We start from the raw sequence: 12,236 nt of genomic DNA on the forward strand, positions 1-12,236 counted from the left end.
ATCGTGACCACCCATCCGTGCTCCTTTCAGACACTGTCTGGCCCATTCCAGGAGCTGGTTCCTCTCTCGGATGCACAGACTTTGGGGAAGTGGGGAAGTCCAAGGGACAGACGATCACAGATATTTGTAAGAGCTCGGTTGCTATTTAGGTAGCCCATTGAAGGAGCAGATTCACCTGGCAGCAGCATCCTATTACACCCAGCAGGGAGCTCAGCATCCTCCTTCATCTCCTGGGTGAGTGACCCTGCACTCCTCCTTCACCCTGTCTCTCCTTCCCCCCTTCCCTGCATGCGTCTCACCTTCTCCATCCACCTCCAGCTCCTTGGGGCCTCTTGTCCCCCAGACTCCATCTCCAGTCTCAATTCAGCAACAGTCTGGCGGGCATCTGGCATTTCCCAGCTGCACGGGGTCTGCTCACGGGGCCTTTCTGTACAGGGAGCACAAACCCTAACCCTCGGGCTTCAGCAAATAGTCTCACAGTAACCAGGTGGCTGCTTTCCTAGGGCTTTACTCAAGTATCAAGCTCCTGGTCTTTTCCCCGACGGTCGTTTCCTTCCACCTACTGCCTGTCGCTCTCCCCAAGGGAAAAAGATATTGAGCCTCGTCCACCTGGGCCCACATCCCGCTAAATTACATTCCCTGTCCCCCAGCCTCCTTCCCTCCTGTGCCGTTCCCGGAGCTCTCACTCCCTGTCTCTCGTCTCTCCTTCAGCTTCTCTGCAGATCCTTCCCCAGCTGGCGTCACCTGCAGGTAAGGAGGGACATGATCCACACACACGCTCCAGCTGTTCGTCCAGGTGGGTCCCATCCATGAAAAGGGGTCACCCCATGGGGCAGACTTCCAGTTCCAGTCTGGCCCCATGGTAGGGGGTTGGCTGCTTGGGTCAGACAATGGCACACGGGGCCTTTCATCTCTAGGGGCCGCCGGCTCTGATCCTGCCCCAGAAGAACTGGCTGGTCAGTGGGGTGGGGAATGGGAACGGACAGGGGACACTGATTCCAGTATTTGTTTATGTGCCTGGCTTCTCACTGTGGGGTCACAGCACTGTGTGTAGAGACCCCCCTCCCAGGCATCGTGTGCAGGGACCCTCCCACCCCACCTCGGAGTGTGTCTCACTCTGGTTCTGCTCCACTCAGCTCCCAGTTTCGGGACCTGCAGGGCCCTGGGCAAGACTTCCCAAAGTGACTGGTGATTTGTGGGGGGCTCAGTTTCCTGGGGTCCCCTGGAAGCCTTATAGGGGCTGGATTCTCTGATAGGGCTGAGCCACCCCCCTTAGAACCAGGCCCCTTTAAGCGGCTTGAAATGAAGCACCCCAAGAAAAGAATCTAGCCCTGGCCCCAGGGCCACATGCAGAGTGAAATCTCAGCAGGGCCGGCTGCAAGCTGGGAGGTGGGGTGGGATCTGAGCCTGTGGGATTCCATGGGGGGAGGTCTCTCTCCCTAGCTTCCATCTCCTCTCATCTCCCCACCCCCACTCCCACTTCCCTCATCCGTCCGGTCTCAGCACCCTACAGAGCTGACTGAGCTGCACCACGCCCGGCAGAGCCCGTGACATATGGCGTGGCCAGGTGGGAACCAGAACCCCCTAGAGGTGACAGTGGCTCCCATGGAGCACAGGGGGTGTGTGCGGCAGGAGGGATGAAGCCAGAGCTCTGGGGCCTGTGGGTGCAGACACCAGGTATCTTGTTGTGTGGGAGGAACGGAGAGCTGCAAGGGGCTGCCGGCTCCAGCCAAGGGGGGTAGGAATTGGGAGGCAGCACTTGGCTGGGGGGAGCGTAATGTCTGCTGAATCTCTCTGCCCTTCCTCAGCCCCCCTGCAAGCCCCAAGGGTCATCATGGACCCCCAGCACCCTGTGTATTTCCCCGGGGGAGCATCTCACCCTCAGATGCTTGGCCCCTGGTGGGGAGGCGGTGAGCAGCTACCAGTTCTACAATCAGCGTGGGGAGCGGGTCTACACGGAAACCACCGGCCTGTCCGGGGGGCCCTGGCTGGTCCTGACGGCTGAGACGGGGAAGGCCGGGGCGTACAGCTGTGAGTATTGGGCAGTGAGAGACGGGCGGCCCATCTACTCTGCACGAAGCCAGCCTCTCCGGGTACCAGTGATGGGTGAGTCCCCTTTCTCCTACTGTCTAACAGGATTCCTGTCCCCATCACATGTGAGACCCCAACCCCTCATGTGGGGGGAGGGTCACCAGTCTGCTCACTTCAACCCCCAGGGTCTCTGGCTCTTGGTGGATGGTCCCGTTGTCTTCTCTCCACTTACCCCCCCAAGAAAATGAACCCCCCCCCCAACAAACCAATACCATTTCACAGATTCTCAAACCGGAAAGGACCCCTGTGATCACCAAGTCCCAACTCCATTGGATGTCCCCAGTGTAATTCCTGTTTGAACTAGAGCAGATCTTCTAGGGAAACATCCAACCTTGTTCTAAAAATGGTCAGTGATAGAGAGTCCACCACAACCGTGGGTACGTTCTTCCAGTGATGAATTCCCCTCCCTGTTGAAAATTTCCACCTTATTCCCAGTCTGAATTTGTCTAGCTTCAGTGTTCAGCCTTTGGATCATGTTAGGTCCTTGGATGCCAGATTGAAGAGCCCTTCAGTATCAGATTTCTCTTCTCATGCTAGGTACTTATAGACCACGATCAAATCACCCCTTCACCTTGGTTAAGCTAAACATGTTGAGCTCTAGAGATTCCTTCAGCACCCGAGCTGGCGGTGAGGCCGATTATAGATTTCAAGAACGTGGCTAAGTTTTAGGTCGCTGGTTTGATTCTGGCTTGAAGGAGCTTCCTGATGGTCCCTTCTGGCCTTTGACTGAAAATACAGCACATTGTTCCATAGGGCTTGTGGTTCTTTGAATTCTCACTCTGTCCTCCAAAGTCCTTGCATGGGACAGGAGGGGAGCGTTGAAATTCGTTGCGGACACGTCAAAAAGTTTCATTTAAACATTGTGGATCAGAATGAGACATTTTCCTCCTTCTTGAAACAAAATCTTTTATTTTTGGCTCTGTTCGTATCCTGTATCTGCCCAAAGTGGCTGTCGTGCCTGATGGGAATTTCAGTTCTGGTATTTCGTGACCCCCATTCTTCTTTCCTGGCCAGCCCCCCTCTCAGAACTAAGCCCCCCCATGTGTGTTGCAGCAGTTCAATGAGAGGGGTGACTGCTGTGTATCTTGGCAGATGTAGTCCGGAACAGGGGTCTGTTCTGTATTAGATTGTTGCCGGTAAACACCGATTTTGCTGCCCACACACAAACCAACAGAGAAATATTTCCAACCTTCATAACTGAAATTCACCACTCGGCAAAGTAAGGACAATGACGACTGAGATCTATTTCAGGCTATTTACTTGGTATATTTTCTCTGCGTAGTGACAGCACAAGCCCTGGGCCGGCCACGTTGCGTGAGCACAGCCTGTGGCGTGCAAGCTGGGGGCCTCTTCCTCTTCACCTCACCAGGCCCTAAAGGAGCCCTGTTTGAACCGGCATCTCCTAGGACACTTTCTCCCAGCCTCTTGGGGTGCAGGGGGCATCCAGCCCTCACGCTCTCTGTAGCCCCTAAGCATTCTGTCTCTCTCCTCAGGAGTGTGTTACTCTCCGGTGCTCGGCTCGCAGGAGGGAGATATGGCTTCTGCAATGAAATTGGGGTGCAGGTCTGTCAAGGTTCCTTCCCCACTCTGAACTCTAGGGTACAGATGTGGGGACCCGCATGAAAGACCCCCTAAGCTTATTCTTACCAGCTTAGGTTAAAAACTTCCCCAAGGTACAAACTTTGCCTTGTCCTTGAAGCGTATGCTGCCACCACCAAGCGTGTTAAACAAAGAACAGGGAAAGAGACCACTTGGAGACATCTTCCCCCAAAGTATCCCCCCCAAGCCCTACACCCCCTTTCCTGGGGAAGGCTTGATAAGTATCCTCACCAATTTGTACAGGTGAACACAGACTCAAACCCTTGGATCTTAAGAACAATGAAAAATCAATCAGGTTCTTAAAAGAAGAATTTTAATTAAAGAAAAGGTAAAAGAATCACCTCTGTAAAATCAGGATGGTAAATACCTTACAGGGTAATCAGATTCAAAACATAGAGAATCTCTCTAGGCAAAACCTTAAGTTACAAAAAGAGACAAAAACAGGAATATACATTCCCTCTAGCACAGCTTCTTACCAGCCATTAAACAAAAGGAAATCTAACGCACTTCTAGCTAGATTACTTACTAACTTAACAGGAGTTGTAAGGCTGCATTCCTGATCTGTTCCCAGCAAAAGCATCACACAGACAGACCAAACCCTTTGTTCCCCCTGTCCAGATTTGAAAGAATCTTGTCCCCTCATTGGCCATTTTGGGTCAGGTGCCAGCGGGGTTACCTTAGCTTCTTAACCCTTTACAGGTGAAAGGGTTTTGCCTCTGGCCAGGAGAGATTTTATAGCACTGCATACAGAAAGGTAGTTACCCTTCCCTTTATATTTATGACAAGGTCTCTGCAGATCTCCCTGCTTAGAACAGGGGTGCTCAGCTGGGGCTCAGGCTGTGATGGGGATCCCGAAAAATACACCTGCCCATACTGGGGGAGCAGAGTCTGGGTGGGAGACCATCTCTGAGCACAGCCATCCCTGCTTGGCCCTAGCGACTGGTGCATCTGTTTCCTAGGGCTGGTTGAGCTGGGGTCGCGGGCATTTCTTCCCCTACAGCGACTGAGACACAACCAGCAATCTAGCTGCTGTCAAGGGCATCAGCGCAGTTTCGCTACCTGGTTCTCCTCCTTCTAGTTGTGTCAGGTTTTCAAGAACTGAAATTCACTCACTCTCAGAGCCGGGGATAGAACCCAGGAGTCCTGGCTCCCAGCCCATGCCTTGATTTGACCTCTAGACCCCACTTCCTCATGCGCAATTGCTCTGCTATTTCCATGCTCTTGGTACATTAACGCTCCCTCTTCTCGCCTATTGTTGCTCTTCACAGATTTCCCTCTTGCTCCATCCATCTCTGCGATTTCTGATTTCCCCGGGAAGAGCCCTGTTACCATCGTATGCTCAGCCCCTCAGGGACATGTGGCTAAAAGGTACCAGTTCCTGAGGCAGGGGAATGTCATTGTCTCACAGTTGGGTGCCCGTCTCCAGCTCCGTCAATCTGATTTGGATGCTACCAGCCCTTACACCTGCAGCTATGAGGTCAATGTCTCAGGGAGAATGATCCAGTCACTACCTAGTGCCCCCCTCTCAATCCATCTGACAGGTGAGTCATCTTTCCATCTACACCTCTTGGGTCAGGCGATGGCTGTCCAGACGTTGGCCTGCAGACTGGAAGGGTTGTGGGCTACTGACCGGTACGTCTGCAATCGACTGAGCAATCTGTCTGTAGAGCTGATGAATCCTGTCTGATACTGGGGGGTTGGTATCTGGGCCAGACTGAAGACTCCACTTTGGATGGGGGATTCTTTACCTTTGCTGTGGTCAGTTGGTCTCCATCTTCGGCTGAACTTGGACTATAAGGTGGATAGAAAGCTGGCTAGATTGTCGGGCTTAACGGGTAGAGATCAATGGTTCCATGTCTAGTTGGCAGCTGGTATCAAGTGGAGTGCCCCAGGGGTCGGTCCTGGGGCCGGTTTTGTTCAATATCTTCATAAATGATCTAGAGGATGGTGTGGATTGCACTCTCAGCAAGTTTGCAGATGACACTAAACTGGGAGGAGTTGTAGATACGCTGGAGGGTAGCGATAGGATACAGAGGGACCTAGACAAATTGGAGGATTGGGCCAAAAGAAATCTGATGAGGTTCAACAAGGACAAGTGCAGAGTCCTGCACTTAGGACGGAAGAACCCAATGCACCGCTACAGACTAGGGACCGAATGGCTCGGCAGCAGTTCTGCAGAAAAGGACCTAGGGGTTACAGTGGACGACAAGTTGGATACGAGTCAACAGTGTGCCCTTGTTGCCAAGAAGGCCAATGGCATTTTGGGATGTATAAGTAGGGGCATTGCCAGCAGATGGAGGGACGTGATCATTCCCCTCTATTTGACATTGGTGAGGCCTCATCTGGAGTACTGTGTCCAGTTTTGAGCCCCACAGTACAAGAAGGATGTGGAAAAATTGGAAAGAGTCCAGCGGAGGGCAACAAAAATTATTAGGGGACTGGAACACATGACTTATGAGGAGAGGCTGAGGGAACTGGGGATGTTTAGTCTTCAGAAGAGAAGAATGAGGGGGGATTTGATAGCTGCTTTCAACTACCTGAAAGGGGGTTCCAAAGAGGATGGCTCTAGACTGTTCTCAGTGGTAGCAGATGACAGAACAAGGAGTAATGGTCTCAAGTTGCAGTGAGGGAGATTTAGGTTGGATATTAGGAAAACCTTTTTCACTCGGAGGGTTGTGAAACACTGGAATGCGTTACCTAGGGAGGTGGTGGAATTTTCTTCCCTAGAAGTTTTTAAGGTCAGGCTTGACAAAGCCCTGGCTGGGATGATTTAGTCGGGGATCAGTCCTGCTTTGAGCAGGGGGTTGGACTAGATGACCTCCTGAGGTCCCTTCCAACCCTGATATTCTATGATTCTATGAACTTCCAAAGGAAGGTGGGAACAGAATCGCACAAGAGGGTCATTGAGTTAAAATGCTCACCCATTGCAATGTGATTGCTCTGCGCAATCAGAGAGCTCCTGTCCAGGAGAACTGGTTTGTCAAGGGAGGTCGTGTTAGCAACTAAGTCCCTGTGACGCTCTCCTCAGCAAGGGAGAGATTTGGTGCTGCTGAAATGTCTGTCACCTCCCTGACATTCCCACCTGTCGGCCTTGCTGGCAAACTCCTTGAGATCTGCCAGTCCAAACCTGGCCTTGCAGGTCTCAGTCGATGTCCCCAGAGGCATCTCCCTGCAGTTCCCAGTCCTGCTGGTGGGAGACTCACAGGAATTATTAAATTCACTGCCTCCAAAGAGACCGAGCACAGGTTGGCCTGTTGGGTTAGCTGAAGGCTCACACCTGTCTTATGCCAGGAGCATCACCTGATGGTCTTTAAAGGCCAATCAACCTTCCCTGAAATTGGCAAGAAAACAGAGAAAAATCAGTAAAATGAAAAGTGGGTGAACCCACAGCTGATGCTCCTCAGAGAAAAGATCTCTGGGTGGGGAAGGAATGTTAGTGTCCAGGGAGGGAAATACAGCATGGTAGCAAATGAACTGGGCCGTTGTCTCCCTTTGGACACATCAGCCATTTCCTGGGATTGGGTGGAGGGAGCTCCATAGCACTGGGCAGGTTGTTCAAGGGCTTAGTCCCACTGCCTCTCTTCAGGGCCTTCTGTGCTCCCGGAAACCTTTCGGCCAACTCTGCAGCTGTCACCAACTGGCCCTGAGTTCACCACCGGAGATTCTGTTACCCTGACGTGCTCAGCTCCCAGCTGGGAGAAGAAGATGGGGTTCTGCTTCCTCAAGGCCGGAGCACAAGTGGCATACACAAGACAGGGGCTGGAGGACTCTCAGAGTTACCAGATTGGCAGACTCAGCATGGAGGATACTGGCTCGTACACCTGTATGTACCAAGTAGCTGAACCTGGGCAGGAGATCTCCTCCTGAGAGAGCCAGCCCATCTCCATCACAGTCACAGGTGAGGATGTGGAAAAATTGGAAAGAGTCCAGCGGAGGGCAACAAAAACGATTAGGGGACTGGAACACAAGGAACACATTCCTTCCACATCTTTCTCTCAGCATGTGATAGCAGGGACCAGCATCAGAATATAAGAGCGGCCATGCTGGTCCCTGGTCCCATCTAACCCAGTAGCCTGTCTCAAATGGTGGCCCATACCAGAGCTTCAGGGGGTGTATACAGAACAAGGCAATTATGGAAGGATTCAGCCCAGGATTAAACTAATAAAACAGCCATGGTGCAGCATGGCCAGAAGGCAGCCAGAGAGTGATCTAGGAGAGAGATGTATGTCCCAGGGTGAGGAGAAGCCTTATTCCCTGTAGAGGGAAGAAAGGTTTCTATAGGTTAATTAAAAGCACCTGAAGCCAATTAGAGCACCTGAATCCAGTCACCTGATAAAAACCCCTGCTTCAATCAGCCAGGGGAAGGAGTTGGAGCAGAGAGCAGTTTGGAGAAGTGCCATGGCTGGCTAGAAGACCAAGACCCTAGGTAAAGAGACACCCGCCTTGTGCAGAGAAAGAGAGGGCAGGAAGCCCCACAAGCTGAAGAGCAGGAGAGGGAAGTAGCCCAGGGGAAGGAAACACTAGTTCATGTGGTTTGCCACTATCCCTAGGGCCCCTGGGCTGGGACCCGGAGTAGAGGGCAGGCCCTGGTCCCTCCCTCTCCACTACCCTTCTCTGGGTTACTCCTGGGACAGTAGATACCCTAGTTCAGGGGCAGGAAACTGCGCCCTGAACCCTCCCCACCCCCCCCAAGAAGAGGAAGCGCGGACCCATCATAATCGTGCTGGCAATTTCCAACCCAGCTCTTATGTTTCCCATTCCACATATTGCAGTGGTAGGTGTTCAGCAGGATTTGCAGATTGAGACAGTCTGACATGGGCCATGATGTGCACGCATTTGCCGTCCCAGACATCCAATACATGGCCAATGGTGGCCCTGAAATCACACAAAAGCTTCCTAGTTGTAATGGAATTGCTTAAAACAAATGTCAGCCACACAACTGGAAACGTGGCACACATGACTTGAAGTACTCACCAAGCTAGTCAAAATGTACAGTGATATGCCGAATGCCTCCCCAGAGGAGGGAAGCGTTGGTCAACCTGGAGATCTTTAAATCATCTCCAAACAAACGTTGGCAGGTCCAAAGTCAATCTGTGGAAGTGGGGCTAGTCCAGTGACCCAGATACAAGTGACTGCGGGCAAACACAAACATCTGGTGGTCTGCTGGCTCCTGGGGGAAGATCTGCAGATGCGGTCATAGCATGTGCCCAGCACTGGGAAAACTTACATTTGTGGTGGAGGACACAAGATGAAAAAGACCATTCAACATCCATCATCATGAACGATTAGTATTACACTACCAAACCACAGAGCTGATTTATACCATTCAGCACATTTCTCACTCTTTAGCGCCACAGCTCATGCATTATTAAGGATCTACAACCTATCCTAAAGGATGACCCAACACTCTCACAAATCTTGGGAGACAGGCCAGTCCTTGCCTACAGACAGCCCCGCAACCTGAAGCAAATACTCACCAACAACCACATACCACACAACAGAACCACTAACCCAGGAACTTATCCTTGCAACAAAGCCCGTTGCCAATTGTGCCCACATATCTATTCAGGGGACACCATCACAGGGCCTAATAACTTCAGCCACACTATCAGAGGCTCGTTCACCTGCACATCCACCAATGTGATTTATGCCATCATGTGCCAGCAATGCCCCTCTGCCATGTACATTGGTCAAACTGGACAGTCTCTACGTAAAAGAATAAATGGACACAAATCAGATGTCAAGAATTATAACATTCATAAACCAGTCGGAGAACACTTCAATCTCTCTGGTCACGCAATCACAGACATGAAGGTCGCTATCTTAAAACAAAAAAACTTCAAATCCAGACTCCAGCGAGAAACTGCTGAATTGGAATTCATTTGCAAATTGGATACTATTAATTTAGGCTTAAATAGAGACTGGGAGTGGCTAAGTCATTATGCAAGGTAGCCTATTTCCTCTTGTTTTTTCCTACCCCCCCCCCCCAGATGTTCTGGTTTAACTTGGATTTAAACTTGGAGAATGGTCAGTTTGGATGAGCTATTACCAGCAGGAGAGTGAGTTTGTGTGTGTATGGGGGTGGGTTTTTGGAGGGGGGTGAGGGAGTGAGAGAACCTGGATTTGTGCAGGAAATGGCCTAACTTCATTATCATGCACATTGTGTAAAGAGTTGTCACTTTGGATGGGCTATCACCAGCAGGAGAGTGAATTTGTGTGGGGGGATGGAGGGTGAGAAAACCTGGATTTGTGCTGGAAATGGCCTAACCTGACGATTACTTTAGATAAGCTATTACCAGCAGGACAGTGGGGTGGGAGGAGGTATTGTTTCATATTCTCTGTGTATATATAAAGTCTGCTGCAGTTTCCACGGTATGCATCTGATGAAGTGAGCTGTAGCTCACGAAAGCTCATGCTCAAATAAATTGGTTAGTCTCTAAGGTGCCACAAGTACTCCTTTTCTTTTTAGCTCATTTCCTGTGTCTCGTCCTCCGTCATCCAGGATCGTAACCTTTATTTTTCTTGAGTAGGGAAATTTATGGAGACCACCAGGTCCTTCTGGCGTCATATCCTCACCTTTGCCAAATGTGGGCTTGTCCAGGCTCATTTCCTCTACATTGAGCAGCTCAAAGTTCTGCACTTCTGATTGTAAATCACTCGAAAGTCTCGCCAGGAATTTCTCCTGTTGTATTCTGAGGTGCTTATTCGGTTAGGCACTGTAGCAGTTCCCCCACAGCTCTGCTAGTTGTGAGATGCTGTTCCACTCAGACTGGGGATTGTCATCTGTCCTGTGTGATGTTTGCTGGGGGGTATTTCACAGGCTGGGGGATCACTGGACTCCCCGTATCGACTTCTCTTGACTCTGGGGGGATGCCCCTCTGCACTGACCCCTTTCTCTCTACTGCAGCTCCTCCACTGTCCCCCAGACTCTCTCTGCATCCCAAGCTCCCCGTGTACCTGCCCGGGGAGAAGGTCACCCTCACCTGCTCAGTCCCCCATGGCAAGGAGGTTGCGGGGTTCAGGTTCCACCAGCACAGAGGGGATCAGACCCCTGAAGAGCTGCCAGCGGGGGGCCCGGGATGGAGCTCATGGCGCAGATGGGGAATGACGGCTCCTACACCTGTCAGTACTGGAGACGGGAGGCCGGGCAGCAGATTGTATCTGAGAACAGTAACAGCATCATTGTACCAGTGTCAGGTGAGGCTCTGACCTCCGGGATGCTCCCGCCGGGTCTCTCCCACATCTCAGGTGCTGCTAGACAGCCAGGTGAGCAGTGGGACTCGGGGGGAGCAGAGATGCCCCGCCACCCACCCACAAACCCCTTTGTCCTCTGCCCTTCCCCATCCCCACCCTCTGCTGCCCCCTGGTGCCATTATACAGTATAGCCGCCCCTTCCCCGCCCCCACCCTCTGCTGCCCCCTGGTGCCCATTATACAGTATAGCCGCCCCTTCCCCGCCCCCACCCTCTGCTGCCCCCTGGTGCCATTATACAGTATAGCCGCCCCTTCCCCGCCCCCACCCTCTGCTGCCCCCTGGTGCCATTATACAGTATAGCCGCCCCTTCCCACCCCCACCCTCTGCTGCCCCCTGGTGCCATTATACAGTATAGCCGCCCCTTCCCCGCCCCCACCCTCTGCTGCCCCCTGGTGCCATTATACAGTATAGCTGCCCCTTCCCCATCCCCACCCTCTGCTGCCCCCAGTGCCATTACACAGTATAGCCGCCCCTTCCCCACCCCCACCCTCTGCTGCCCCCTAGTGCCCATTACACAGTATAGCCGCCCCTTCCCCACCCCCACCCTCTGCTGCCCCCTGGTGCCCATTACACAGTATAGCCGCCCCTTCCCCACCCCCACCCTCTGCTGCCCCCTAGTGCCCATTACACAGTATAGCCGCCGCTTCCCTACATTCAGGAAGGTTCTTCCTATGCTGACCCCTCCCTTATCCTGCTCCTCTCAGATCCACCTCCACAGCCAGAGCTGAGTGTGGATCCCCCATCCGGAGTGGTGGGTGAAGGGCTCCCCCTGCTTATCACCTGCACGGCCCCTGAGGACACCAGCGAGCGGAGGTTTCATTTCTACAAGGATGGAGCCGAACTCATCCCCAGGGACGTGGGTTCTGAGATCAGCACCGGCACCGGCTCTATGAATGTCTCTGTGGTCAGCATCCCACAGGGCGGTCCCAAGAGCTTCGCGGAATTCACCTGCGGGTACAAGAAGAATATTAGCGGAAGGTGGATCCTCTCCCACAGAAGCCGGGCTGTGAATGTCACTGTGACAGCAAAGGCTTCTCCAGGCTCCATTCAGGGTATGGCTACACTTCACACCAAGCCCAGCTCTCACTCATCCACAAATAAATCAGTCTGGGACCCTGCTCTGGGGGCAGGTCAGAGCCCAAATCCCACCGTGATGCGGGTTCAAGCCCCATCCATTTGAAGTGCGGACACTGCTCAAGCCCCAGACCTGGCTCAGAAGGTCTGTGTGGTGCAGTGTGGATGAGTTAGCATGGCCCAGAGACCCGGGTGCAGCCATTGCAATCCCAGCATGG

General features: G+C 52.5%; 1 protein-coding gene across 1 annotated transcript in view; it reads left to right on the top strand.

The window, feature by feature from the left end:
• The window catches only part of LOC144273253 (Fc receptor-like protein 5), a 209,907-nt gene that overhangs the window by 179,035 nt on the left and 18,636 nt on the right, over positions 1 to 12,236 (top strand). The window contains 1 exon segment of the mRNA XM_077831757.1: positions 11,649 to 11,962. Within this exon segment, the coding sequence (XP_077687883.1) occupies positions 11,649 to 11,962 (314 nt within the window).

This window comes from Eretmochelys imbricata, chromosome 13 (genome assembly GCF_965152235.1).
Source record: "Eretmochelys imbricata isolate rEreImb1 chromosome 13, rEreImb1.hap1, whole genome shotgun sequence".
NCBI classification, from domain to species: domain Eukaryota; kingdom Metazoa; phylum Chordata; order Testudines; family Cheloniidae; genus Eretmochelys; species Eretmochelys imbricata.